General features: G+C 41.1%; 2 protein-coding genes across 3 annotated transcripts in view; one reads left to right on the top strand and one right to left on the bottom strand.

Annotated features, from left to right (window-relative positions):
• The window catches only part of LOC129829604 (mitogen-activated protein kinase 14A-like), a 31564-nt gene extending 16730 nt beyond the window's left edge, over window positions 1–14834 (top strand). The window contains exons 8-12 of one of the 2 annotated variants that reach the window (XM_055891394.1): window positions 3705–3776; window positions 7839–7918; window positions 10198–10276; window positions 10545–10718; window positions 11461–14834. In XM_055891394.1, coding sequence (XP_055747369.1) covers window positions 3705–3776; window positions 7839–7918; window positions 10198–10276; window positions 10545–10718; window positions 11461–11528 — 473 coding nt within the window. In that variant the 3' untranslated portion in view covers window positions 11529–14834. Of the gene's footprint in view, window positions 1–3704; window positions 3777–6955; window positions 7036–7838; window positions 7919–10197; window positions 10277–10544; window positions 10719–11460 lie in introns of both variants that reach the window. The other variant, XM_055891391.1, reaches the window with a different exon arrangement.
• LOC129829603 (protein FAM107B-like) overlaps window positions 1–14924 on the bottom strand; it is an 89494-nt gene that overhangs the window by 57728 nt on the left and 16842 nt on the right. The window lies entirely within an intron of this gene.

Here is a 14924-nt window from a genome sequence, read left to right as displayed (position 1 = left end):
CTAGAGATCTGATGTATTACATCATGACAGTAGCTAGAGATCTGATGCATTACATCATGACAGTAGCTAGAGAACTGATGTATTACATCATCACAGAGACAGTAGCTAGAGATCTGATGTATTACATCATCACAGAGACAGTAGCTAGTGATCTGATGTATTACATCATGACAGAGACAGTAGCTAGAGATCTGATGTATTACATCATGACAGAGACAGTAGCTAGAGATCTGATGTATTACATCATGACAGAGACAGTAGCGAGAGATCTGATGTATTACAACATGACAGAGACAGTAGCGAGAGATCTGATGTATTACATCATGACAGAGACAGTAGCGAGAGATCTGATGTATTACATCATGACAGAGACAGTAGCGAGAGATCTGATGTATTACATCATGACAGAGACAGTAGCGAGAGATCTGATGTATTACATCATGACAGAGACAGTAGCGAGAGATCTGATGTATTACATCATCACAGAGACAGTAGCGAGAGAACTGATGTATTACAACATGACAGGTACAGTAGCTAGAGATCTGATGTATTACATCATGACAGAGGCAGTAGCTAGAGATCTGATGCATTACATCATGACAGAGGCAGTAGCTAGAGATCTGATGCATTACATCATGACAGAGGCAGTAGCTAGAGATCTGATGTATTACATCATGACAGTAGCTAGAGAACCGATGTATTACATCATGACAGAGACAGTAGCTAGAGATCTGATGCATTACATCATCACAGAGGCAGTAGCTAGAGATCTGATGTATTACATCATGACAGAGACAGTAGCTAGAGATCTGATGTATTACATCATGACAGAGACAGTAGCTAGAGATCTGATGTATTACATCATGACAGAGACAGTAGCTAGAGATCTGATGTATTACATCATGACAGAGACAGTAGCTAGAGATCTGATGTATTACATCATGACAGAGACAGTAGCTAGAGATCTGATGTATTACATCATGACAGAGACAGTAGCTAGAGATCTGATGTATTACATCATGACAGAGACAGTAGCTAGAGATCTGATGTATTACATCATGACAGAGGCAGTAGCTAGAGATCTGATGTATTACATCATGACAGAGACAGTAGCTAGAGATCTGATGTATTACATCATGACAGAGACAGTAGCTAGAGATCTGATGTATTACATCATGACAGAGACAGTAGCTAGAGATCTGATGTATTACATCATGACAGAGACAGTAGCTAGAGATCTGATGTATTACATCATGACAGTAGCTAGAGATCTGATGCATTACATCATGACAGTAGCTAGAGATCTGATGCATTACATCATGACAGTAGCTAGAGATCTGATGCATTACATCATGACAGAGGCAGTAGCTAGAGAACTGATGTATTACATCATCACAGAGGCAGTAGCTAGAGAACTGATGTATTACATCATGACAGAGACAGTAGCTAGAGATCTGATGTATTACATCATGACAGTAGCTAGAGATCTGATGCATTACATCATGACAGAGGCAGTAGCTAGAGAACTGATGTATTACATCATCACAGAGGCAGTAGCTAGAGAACTGATGTATTACATCATCACAGAGACAGTAGCTAGAGATCTGATGTATTACATCATGACAGAGGCAGTAGCTAGAGAACTGATGTATTACATCATCACAGAGGCAGTAGCTAGAGAACTGATGTATTACATCATGACAGAGACAGTAGCTAGAGATCTGATGTATTACATCATGACAGAGACAGTAGCTAGAGATCTGATGTATTACATCATGACAGAGACAGTAGCTAGAGATCTGATGTATTACATCATGACAGAGACAGTAGCTAGAGATCTGATGCATTACATCATGACAGAGACAGTAGCTAGAGATCTGATGTATTACATCATGACAGAGACAGTAGCTAGAGATCTGATGTATTACATCATGACAGAGACAGTAGTTGGAGCTCTGAGTGGTTTACACAGCCTGCATCTGCTCACTGTAGACATGTATACGAGCTATACGTTTAGGCTACACATTGTTGATGTACTTGTGATCTTGGGGCGATGTTCTTGCCATGTGGATGTCATAATAGCAGGACACTAAATGGACATGCTGAACAATGTTTTCCACCCTATGTGTAACAGTAGATGTGTTATTCCTCTATGTGTAACAGTAGATGTGTTATTCCTCTATGTGTAACAGTAGATGTGTTATTCCTCTATGTGTAACAGTAGATGTGTTATTCCTCTATGTAACAGTATATGTGTTATTCCTCTATTTAACAGTAGGTATTTGTTATTCCACTATATGTAACAGTAGACATGTGTTATTCCACTATATGTAACAGTTTACATGTGTTATTCCTCTGTCACAGTAGATATTTGTTATTCCACTATGTAACAGTATATATGTGTTATTCCACTATGTAACAGTATATATGTGTTATTCCACTATGTAACAGTATATATGTGTTATTCCACTATGTAACAGTATATGTGTTATTCCTCTATATGTAACAGTATATATTTGTTATTCCACTATGTAACAGTATACATGTGTTATTCCACTATGTAACAGTAGATATTTGTTATTCCACTATCTGTAACAGTATATATTTGTTATTCCACTATCTGTAACAGTAGATATTTGTTATTCCTCTATATGTAACAGTATATATTTGTTATTCCTCTATGTAACAGTATATATTTGTTATTCCTCTATGTAACAGTATATATTTGTTATTCCTCTATATGTAACAGTAGATATTAGTTTTTCCACTATATGTAACAGTAGATATGTGTTATTCCTCTATATGTAACAGTAGATGTGTTATTCCTCTATGTAACAGTAGATGTGTTATTCCTCTATGTAACAGTAGATGTGTTATTCCTCTATATGTAACAGTATATATTTGTTATTCCTCTATATGTAACAGTAGATGTGTTATTCCTCTATATGTAACAGTATATATGTGTTATTCCTCTATGTAACAGGAGATGTGTTATTCCTCTACATGTAACAGGAGATATTTGTTATTCCTCTATGTAACACTAGATATTTGTTATTCCTCTATATGTAACACTAGATATTTGTTATTCCTCTATATGTAACAGTAGATATGTGTTATTCCTCTATATGCAACAGTAGATATTTGTTATTCCTCTATATGTAACAGTAGATATTTGTTATTCCTCTATATGTAACAGTAGATATTTGTTATTCCTCTATATGTAACAGTAGATATGTGTTATTCCTCTATATGTAACAGTATATATTTGTTATTCCACTATATGTAACAGTAGATATGTGTTATTCCACTATATGTAACAGATGTGTTATTCCTCTATATGCAACAGGAGATGTGTTATTCCTCTATATGTAACAGTAGATATGTGTTATTCCTCTATATGTAACAGTAGATATGTGTTATTCCTCTATATGTAACAGTAGATATTTGTTATTCCTCTATATGTAACAGTAGATATTTGTTATTCCTCTATATGTAACAGTAGATATGTGTTATTCCTCTATATGTAACAGTATATATGTGTTATTCCACTATATGTAACAGTATATATTTGTTATTCCTCTATATGTAACAGATGTGTTATTCCTCTATATGGAACAGTAGACATTTGTTATTCCTCTTACAGTAGACGTTTGTTGTTCATCTATGTTACACAGACGGCCATAATGATTTCCTCTTTGTTACAGTGGACATTTGGTCTGTGGGATGTATCATGGCTGAACTCCTCACTGGCAGAACGCTGTTTCCCGGTACTGACCGTATCCTTTCATTGCCCTAACCTACTATTGGTCTGATATGAGTACCGGAGCTGAAATGCCCTCTACTTTGTGAGTATGCCTGGCCTACCCATTAAACCACTCTGTTTCCGTGACTAACCTTCGAGTGGTTGGTGGTGAGATTCCCACACTATGTCCTTATTGGATAAGACCGGTGTACATACAGAATCCTCCGGCTGGTGATTGATTGATGTGATGGTAACAGCTTTTTGCAGGTCCAGAACATGTGACCTAAAATAATGTGTTCTAAGGTAATGTTCTTCTATGTTCCTAACCTGCTGCTCTGCAAAACGAACCTCTTCAACTAAACCCGCTATGGTGTTTTCTTCAACTAACTCCACTATGGTGTTTTCTTCAACTAACTCCACTATGGTGTTTTCTTCAACTAACTCCACTATGGTGTTTTCTTCAACTAACTCCACTATGGTGTTTTTTTCTTCAACTAACTCCACTATGGTGTTTTTTTCTTCAACTAACTCCACTATGGTGTTTTTTTCTTCAACTAACTCCACTATGGTGTTTTTTTCTTCAACTAACTCCACTATGGTGTTTTTTTCTTCAACTAACTCCACTATGGTGTTTTTTTCTTCAACTAACTCCACTATGGTGTTTTTTTCTTCAACTAACTCCACTATGGTGTTTTTTTCTTCAACTAACTCCACTATGGTGTTTTTTTCTTCAACTAACTCCACTATGGTGTTTTTTTCTTCAACTAACTCCACTATGGTGTTTTTTTCTTCAACTAACTCCACTATGGTGTTTTTTTCTTCAACTAACTCCACTATGGTGTTTTTTTCTTCAACTAACTCCACTATGGTGTTTTTCTTCTTCAACTAACTCCACTATGGTGTTTTTCTTCTTCAACTAACTCCACTATGGTGTTTTTTTCTTCAACTAACTCCACTATGGTGTTTTTCTTCAACTAACTCCACTATGGTGTTTTTCTTCAACTAACTCCGCTATGGTGTTTTTCTTCAACTAACCCCGCTATGTTTTTTCTTCAACTAACTCCGCTATGGTGTTTTTTTTTCTTCAACTAACCCCGCTATGGTGGGTTTTTTTCTTCAACTAACTCCGCTATGGTGTTTTCTTCTTCAACTAACCCCGCTATGGTGTTTTCTTCTTCAACTAACCCCGCTATGGTGGTTTTTTCTTCAACTAACCCCGCTATGGTGGTTTTTTTTCTTCAACTAACCCCGCTATGGTGTTTTCTTCTTCAACTAACCCCGCTATGGTGGTTTTTTCTTCAACTAACCCCGCTATGGTGGTTTTTTCTTCAACTAACCCCGCTATGGTGTTTTTTTTATCCCACTAACCCCGCTATGGTGGGTTTTTTCTCCCACTAACCCCGCTATGGTGGTTTTTTTCTCCCACTAACCCCGCTATGGTGGTTTTTTTCTCCCAGTAACCCCGCTATGGTGTTTTTTTTCTCCCACTAACCCCACTATGGTGGTTTTTTTCTCCCACTAACCCCACTATGGTGGTTTTTTCCCCAACTAACCCCACTATGGTGGGTTTTTTCCCCAACTAACCCCACTATGGTGGGTTTTTTCCCCAACTAACCCCACTATGGTGGGTTTTTTCTTCAACTAACCCCACTATGGTGGTTTTTTCCCCCTTCAACTACTTCAACTTTTTTTTTTCTCAACTAACCCCACTATGGTGGTTTTTCCCCCCTTCAACTACTTCAACTTTTTTTTTTCTCAACTAACCCCACTATGGTGGTTTTTTCCCCAACTAACCCCACTATGGTGGTTTTTTCCCCCTTCAACTACTTCAACTTTTTTTTTTCTCAACTAACCCCACTATGGTGGGTTTTTCCCCAACTAACCCCACTATGGTGGGTTTTTCCCCAACTAACCCCACTATGGTGGGTTTTTCCCCAACTAACCCCACTATGGTGGGTTTTTCCCCAACTAACCCCACTATGGTGGGTTTTTTCCCCAACTAACCCCACTATGGTGGGTTTTTCCCCAACTAACCCCACTATGGTGGGTTTTTTCCCCAACTAACCCCACTATGGTGGGTTTTTTCTTCAACTAACCCCACTATGGTGTTTTTTTTTTCAACTAACCCCACTATGGTGCCATCTATGTTTGTTCTCTTGCGATCAGCTCTGTTGTCTCTCTCTACAGCATGCCATGAGGCTGAATTACACTGTAGAAGATGTCATACTTTGTCAGTTTCTGTAGCCACACTAATTTCTACCTCTCCACATGTGGTCTCTAAAACTCTGTTTTATCAGGTTTCCTAGCCTTCTTCCTTCGTCTGTCACATGCACAGTGCCACCTCTTCTGTAACACATGTCTAATAGTCTGCTGGACTGAATGAGAATGTTTTAATCTATGGATCTGCTGAATGACTCTGGCACTAATCTTTGTATTTCCTTGCCTGTCAGTGTTTTCAGAGATGCTAACGAGGCATTTAAAGATGCATCCTCTGCAGTGTGTTTACCCATTACATTCCATAGTTCTTATCCAGCATGATGACACCTAGCAATTCCAATTGGGACCCTGTGTTTTGCGCAATCATGTGTCATCATAGCAAGATTTGAATAAAGGTTCAAATCCAAGTATGTCACATGATTGCGCAAAACATAGATACAATATAGGAGGTCATGTTGATTTTCAACCATTCAGAGTAGCTATTCTGATATAGTTTGTACAAGTATGTTACACTTCATTTATAATAGCAATAAGGCCCGGGGGGGTGTGGTATATGGCCAATATACCACGGCTAAACGATGTTCTTACGCACGATGCAACGCGGAGTGCCTGGACACAGCCCTTAGCCGTGGTATATTGTCCACATATCACAACCCCCCCGAGGTGCCTTATTGCTATTATAAACCTGTTACCAACCTAATTTGAGCAGTAAAAATAAATGTTTTGTCACGCCCGTGGTATACGGTCTGATATACCATGGCTGTCAGACAATCATCATTCAGGGCTTGAACCACCCAGTTTATAATATATGTTATAGTCAGTGTGAAACTCTGACAAATCAATGTCCCGGACTGCATTTGTCATTGTTCTTGGTTCCATTGTGCCAGGCAAGCTCAATCAAGTACAGCTCAGTTATTTTAAAGACAACAAATACTGTTCTTGCTGGTTCCTCTCCCTGCCAGCTCCTGTTGTTCCTTTACACACGGTACCTGTTAGACATTGATCAGTTGAAGCTAATAATGATGCTCGTTGGGACGCCAGGGCCTGAGCTCTTGATGAAAATCTCCTCTTTGTCTGTGAGTTGTACACATAGTTATTATGCTGTAAGGTCTCTGCTTGCTTAAATTGCTAAAGGGCCCGGTAATTATTTGTTTTTGCATCAATTTGTGAAGTGTGTTATACTCTTCAGCAACAACTATTTTACATGTTTACATCCTCTTAAATCTCTGTTTGTGAGATGGGGTCAAATGCAATACCTGTTTTGATTTGAAAACTAATTCTTCACTTGGATAAATTAACATACATTTCTCAGGGCTCTACAGTGTGACCATTTTACTTGCATATATTTTGCTAAATATTTTGCTGTGCGACCTGGAATTTAAATTTACAAATTCTAGCTTTATTACCTAAAATATTTTTCTGTGTGCTCCTAAATTTCTGTGCCTACATTATTTTTTTTACTAAAAAGGGTCAGCATAGAGCCATGCTTCTATCTATGTTCAAAGCTTGGGTTTCACTGCTGTGATTTATTAACTTGACTTTCTCCTGACTAATTGAACTTTCTCTTCTCTACCATTACCTCAAGCATGCTACCAGTCTGCCTTACACACACCTTACAATCTCACCCTCTCTTTTCTTACCTTTCCCTCCAAAGATGGGACTATTCCCTTTTTTTGCAGAGCGTCTTAGGAGTTGAGCCTTACCATAAAATTCATAAAGAAGACTGTTAGTCCGCTGAGCTAAAGCCAAGGCCAGAAAGCCAGGTATAAGCTCGAGGAGCTAACGCGAGTCATCAGGTCTCCCACTGACTAGCTGCTTGTCAACTTACCGTCTCTGCTATACTGCTGTCTGCTGATACCCCTTGACCCGTACCTGATAGATATAAACCAGCTTCAACAGATAATGCGTCTGACAGGAACGCCCCCAGCCTCTCTAATAAGCAGGATGCCAAGCCACGAGGTGAGCAGGACCAAATTACTAAATTCAATGCATTCTATATGGCGCCAAGCAAGGATTTGAAACCAAGTCCTCGAACCTGCGTGCCACAAGACTGTTAGCCCCAGGGTTGGGGTAAATTCCAAGTCAATTCAGGAAGTAAACTGAAAATTGCATTTTTACTTCCTGAGTTGACCAAATTCACCCCAACCCTGGTTAGCCCAAACCACCGCCGTTACACCTATCCCAGAGCACTGCCGTCACATCTAGCCCAGAGCACTGCCACCGCCGTTACATCTAGCCCAGAGCACTGCCACCGCCGTTACATCTAGCCCAGAGCACTGCCACCGCCGTTACATCTAGCCCAGAGCACTGCCACCGCCGTTACATCTAGCCCAGAGCACTGCCACCGCCGTTACATCTAGCCCAGAGCACTGCCACCGCCGTTACATCTAGCCCAGAGCACTGCCACCGCCGTTACATCTAGCCCAGAGCACTGCCACCGCCGTTACATCTAGCCCAGAGCACTGCCACCGCCGTTACATCTAGCCCAGAGCGGTGCCACACCGCCGTTACATCTAGCCCAGAGCGGTGCCACACCGCCGTTACATCTAGCCCAGAGCGGTGCCACACCGCCGTTACATCTAGCCCAGAGCAGTGCCACCGCCGTTACATCTAGTGCCACACATCTAGCCCAGAGCAGTGCCACACCGCCGTTACATCTAGCCCAGAGCAGTGCCACACCGCCGTTACATCTAGCCCAGAGCAGTGCCACACCGCCGTTACATCTAGCCCAGAGCAGTGCCACACCGCCGTTACATCTAGCCCAGAGCAGTGCCACCGCCGTTACATCTAGCCCAGAGCAGTGCCACACCGCCGTTACATCTAGCCCAGAGCGATACCACCTCTGTTACACCTAGCCCAGAGCAGTGCCACACCGCCGTTACATCTAGCCCAGAGCAGTGCCACACCGCCGTTACATCTAGCCCAGAACAGTGCCACTGCTGTTATACCTAGCCCAGAGCACTGTCACCGCCGTTACATCTAGCCCAGAGCAGTGCCACCGCCGTTACATCTAGCCCAGAGCGGTGCCACACCGCCGTTACATCTAGCCCAGAGCAGTGCCACTGCTGTTATACCTAGCCCAGAGCAGTGTCACCGCCGTTACATCTAGCCCAGAGCACTGCCACATACCCAGTGCTACACTATTACAACCTCTTTAGAGGATATTTGCTCCCACATAAAGAGGAAGTAGACGAACATACATGTAGCATTTTGACGTTGCTGCTTTTTTCGACTGTAGGTTTCTATGTTCTACTACCCACAGCGCTCTACTATAACCACTGAGTGGCGTCTGATGCTTGCTGTACGTCAATGCAAGTCAAGCAGCAACTACTCTCTTGCCTTCTAATGTTTGGTTTGCCATAGCAGTGTTGTAAAGCATTATGAAGCCGGATAAAGTATTAATATGTCTAGAATTGCACACTAACAAACTATGGCACATTGCCTGAACCCAGAATTTGTTTGAATTGAAACACTTCCTCCTCTGACAACAGTGTGGTAAGGAAAGTAGGAACTGAAATTCACAATATTGCAGTTCCTCTTCTTGAAGTGTGAACTGATTGAGTAGATGGTAGCTATATTACATGGTGCTAGATTATAAGTACTGCAACCAAATAAATAAACAATACTCAGTTATAATACTGGTTCTTCTCCTTCTGCTTTCTCTCTCTGCACATTCACCAAATCTGCAATGAAACCCTCTCTTAGCAGTGCTGATAATTAATCCAATTCTTGCCAATGCTGCACATGATCAAGTGACTGGGACAATATGGTTACGAGTAAATCTAGTCACATTTCTCCTGATGAGGGATCCCAAATGGCACCCTATTCCCTTTATAGTGCACAGTCACAATTGGGGACATGGGGAATGTGGTTTGGGACAAGTCCTTGTCTAATATGGGACTAATTAGTGCTAATCATAATCTTTACTCTCTGAATACAAAGTTAGTGGCCGCTTTCCCAGTCCCAGATAAAGATTTGTTGTTGTTGTTGTTGCCCAGAATAAGTAGCCTTAATCTGGGTCGGAGAAACCAACCCTATGACCCCAAAAGTGGTCATTTTGTGGCTTTGATGTGTATTCCAAATGGCACCCTATTTTCTACATAGTGCCTATACAGAGCCCTATGGGACCTGGTCAAACAGGGCATTATGTAGATAATACAGTGCTGTTTTGGATGCCAGCCTTGTTTGTGTTCTATTGGCCTTTGACCTCTGATCTCTGTACTCCCATTGGTTTACAGGCAAGGAACTACATCAACTCCTTGCCTCAGATGCCCAAGAGGAATTTTTCTGACGTGTTCATTGGAGCCAACCCACAAGGTAGTGTTGGAATCATTTTATACTCAAAATCAGACCCCAAGATGTTATAATTTGTGATGCTAATGAGAGGAAGGAGTCATAAGATGGCCTTTTGCAGCCATTTTCAAAAATCATCTTAGAGTAGGTGCTTATTTAGGTTCCCCCTGTCCATACAATCTTTATCAATTTATGATAGAAAAATGCTCAACTGATCCTATAACAGCACTCCTACGCTGAGAGTCTTTGAATATGGACCCTGTTGGTATAGATTATGTTTATCTGCTTGTAGCTGTGGACCTGCTGGAGAAGATGTTGGTTCTGGACACAGATAAGAGGATCACGGCTGCCCAGGCTCTGGCCCACCCCTACTTCTCCCAGTACCACGACCCAGACGACGAGCCTGAGGCTGACCCCTACGACCAGAGCTTTGAGAGCCGCGATCTGGACATCGAAGAATGGAAACGTATGTAGAATGGAATAGACAGGTCCATTATGAGATCATTTATAGACGGGGCCATTATGAGATCATTTATAGACTGGGCCATTATGAGATCATTTATAGACTGGGCCATTATGAGATCATTTATAGACTGGGCCATTATGAGATCATTTATAGACGGGGCCATTATGAGATCATTTATAGACGGGGCCATTATGAGATCATTTATAGACGGGGCCATTATGAGATCATTTATAGACGGGGCCATTATGAGATCATTTATAGACGGGGCCATTATGAGATCATTTATAGACGGGGCCATTATGAGATCATTTATAGACGGGGCCATTATGAGATCATTTATAGACGGGGCCATTATGAGATCATTTATAGACGGGGCCATTATGAGATCATTTATAGACGGGGCCATTATGAGATCATTTATAGACGGGGCCATTATGAGATCATTTATAGACGGGGCCATTATGAGATCATTTAGAGACGGGTCCATTATGAGATCATTTAGAGACGGGGCCATTATGAGATCATTTATAGACGGGGCCATTATGAGATCATTTATAGACGGGTCCATTATGAGATCATTTAGAGACGGGGCCATTATACCTGAATGCTTTTAAGTAAAGTCGGACCAAACCTTTTGTCCATCTTGCAAAATAATTGGATTTTGCTCTGCGCTGCTCACAACCCCTCAGACAGCTCTGAAACACCTGCGAAACACATTTCTATCTCCCTCCCTTCCTCACAGGGCTGACCTTTGAGGCGGTATGTGATTTTGAGCCACCCATCTTCGATGGAAACGACATGGAATCGTGATTGGGCGATGTGACTTCTACAAGCCCCTCTCCCGTCAACACCACACATCTCTATCACAGAGGTTCCCTCTTATCAGACGACCTTTTGGAATAATATTATCAGAGTGCCTACAAACGTTTGTCTATTGTTAGTTATATTTCTTAAGCTCGCGCTCTCTCTCCCACCATTTTGACTCCGTAAGGTGTTGCAACGTTGAAACGTTACAAAAATAGTTTGGTCACAGATTTGTTGGTGCTGTGGCATGACAATGGCCATGGGAGTTGGCTGTACAACCCAAACAGATATGGGACCAGGCTATAACTACAATGGAAGATAGGAGAGCGACATTTTAAGGGCTGTTAAATCGGTGTTAACAAATACTGATTGTGTCTACTACCGTGTATTTTCAAGGGAGAAACAGAGGCAAGCAGAAAACAACCACTAATACCATTATTGGTCCATTTCTGAAAAATGTCATGCTTCTTTTATTATTCTGTCTATATTTGTGTCACAAATGGCACCCTATTCCCTATTTAGTGCTCTACTTTTGACCAGGGCACTATATAGGGAATAGGGTGCCATTTGGAATAAAATCTATATTTAAACTAGTTTTGTATTCCTCCTTCAGAAGTTTTATTATTATGAAAATATTGCTCACCACTGTATTCTATTGCTCACCACTGTATTCTATTGCTCACCACTGTATTCTATTGCTCACCACTGTATTCTATTGCTCACCACTGTGATATCCGAAAGAAATTAGATGCTGAATTGAAACATCTGGAAAATGTGTTCTGATTGGAATCATTTCATGGTCTGTATCATCTGAAATGTGTTCTGATTGGAATCATTTCATGGTGTGAATCATCTGAAATGTGTTCTGATTGGAATCATTTCATGGTGTGAATCATCTGAAATGTGTTCTGATTGGAATCATTTCACGGTGTGAATCATCTGAAATGTGTTCTGATTGGAATCATTTCACGGTGTGAATCATCTGAAATGTGTTCTGATTGGAATCATTTCACGGTGTGAATCATCTGAAATGTGTTCTGATTGGAATCATTTCACGGTGTGAATCATCTGAAATGTGTTCTGATTGGAATCATTTCACGGTGTGAATCATCTGAAATGTGTTCTGATTGGAATCATTTCACGGTGTGAATCATCTGAAATGTGTTCTGATTGGAATCATTTCATGGTGTGAATCATCTGAAATGTGCAATAATGCTTGTCTGTCACTCGCGCTCCGCCAATCTACCAATCACAGCGTTCGTGTCAGACTCCCCTAGCTTCGTTTTCCTGTCAATCACAGCACTGGTGTCAAGACTCCCAGGCGCTTCAGAAACCGTTGATGATCTGCTTTAATGGATCTGGTATATGACATAGGATGTGTCCCAAATTGAACTATACTACCTATATACTGCAGTACTAAATGTGGAAGACTATATTTCAGTTGAATGCATTCAGTTGTGCAACTGACTAGGTATGTTCCTTTCCTTTGAACAGGGCCCATAGGGTTATGGTCAACAGTAGTGCACTATATATTGAATTGGTTGCCATTTGGGATGCACATAGGGATTCATTCTATTCTTCAACATTGATATGAGCTTATAAACTTTGTGGAAATGTTTTAGCTGTGAGAAATGTTTCAATATACCACGTTGCAGATTAATTCCCCCTCCCCCAAGTATTAAACTGTTCAATACCAGCGCCAGACCATAGGATGTTTCATACCTTTTACGTTTTAGTCATTTAGCAGACGCTCTTATCCAGAGCGACTTACAAGAGCAATTAGGATTAAGTGCCTTGCTCAAGGGCACATCGACAGATTTTTCACCTAGACCGCTCAGGGATTCGAACTATCAACCTTTCAGTTACTGGCCCAACGGTTTTAACCGCTACGCTACCTGCCGCACATTTAGTGCTCACAAACCGTAAAATCATTATTCAGCTAATTGAATACCCAACTGATGTAATTCTGTCAGATTCAGACAATTTTTGTGGCTTCCTCTCGTCCTCATCTCATTGATCTGCACTGAGGTAAAGGAACTGGACAGGAGAAAGCGAAGGCCTGGTAGGGGTCAACCATATTGCTTTCAACTGTTCTGTGTTTTCAAAACAGAACTGTCCAGATGAAGGACACAATGGAAGGAAGCCACTCGAATATTGAGATACAGCCAGAATAAATACAGAGTCAGAATAAATAACCGTGATAGCCCCAGGACTCTAGCCTAGTTGAACCATGCTGCGCTCTATTGAATAGCCCCAGGACTCTAGTCTAGTTGAACCAAGCTGCGCTCTATTGAATAGCCCCAGGACTCTAGCCTAGTTGAACCAAGCTGCGCTCTATTGAATAGCGCCAGGACTCTAGCCTAGTTGAACCATGCTGCGCTCTATTGAATAGCCCCAGGACTCTAGTCTAGTTGAACCAAGCTGCACTCCATTGAATAGCCCCAGGACTCTAGCCTAGTTGAACCATGCTGCGCTCCATTGAATAGCCCCAGGACTCTAGCCTAGTTGAACCATGCTGCACTCCATTGAATAGCCCCAGGACTCTAGCCTAGTTGAACCATGCTGCGCTCCATTGAATAGCCCCAGGACTCTAGCCTAGTTGAACCATGCTGCGCTCCATTGAATAGCCCCAGGACTCTAGCCTAGTTGAACCATGCTGCGCTCTATTGAATAGCCCCAGGACTCTAGCCTAGTTGAACCATGCTGCGCTCCATTGAATAGCCCCAGGACTCTAGTCTAGTTCAACCATGCTGCACTCCATTGAATAGCCCCAGGACTCTAGCCTAGTTCAACCATGCTGCACTCCATATTGACACTTTAAAACCAGATGGAGTTGATATGAGCCACTGTGGGTTTTCAATGAATGTGCCAATCAACGTGGCATTAAGTAAACTACGAATAATATGTATTTTTGGGTACAAAATAAACTCAAATGTATGTAAATATCTGTTCTATATTTTATTTTTTAATCTTCATGACTTCTTTTTTGGTTTGTTGAATTTAAACAATCTTCATTATCAGCATGTTCATCATTTGTGCGTGTGTGTTTTTAATATATGTCTTAACAGGAGCTTGACGTGTCATGCTTAAAGCCGCAAAATAGAAAAATGTTAATCGATGTCAAAAAGAAATGAGGAAATTGCGTAGTTATATTTATACTTTGTTGAGGTGGTATTTCAACTGGAGAGAGATACTGTTGTTTATTTCAGCCAATCCCCATAGAAGACTGACATCTAACAGTCTTTACAGCAGAGTAACTATTACTATAATTAATGCCTTTGTTTATAAAGAAATAAAGACAGTTATTTTTAAGTCTATAGTCTGTTTTGTGCTTTGTGGCTTCAAGTCCATAACCTACATGTGCTAGAAGTCTTCCAAGGTTTGCAAAGGAAGTGGCAATGC

Source organism: Salvelinus fontinalis, chromosome 31 (assembly GCF_029448725.1).
Source record: "Salvelinus fontinalis isolate EN_2023a chromosome 31, ASM2944872v1, whole genome shotgun sequence".
Classification (NCBI taxonomy): Eukaryota; Metazoa; Chordata; class Actinopteri; order Salmoniformes; family Salmonidae; genus Salvelinus; species Salvelinus fontinalis.
This window is presented reverse-complemented; position numbering and strand designations above follow the sequence as displayed.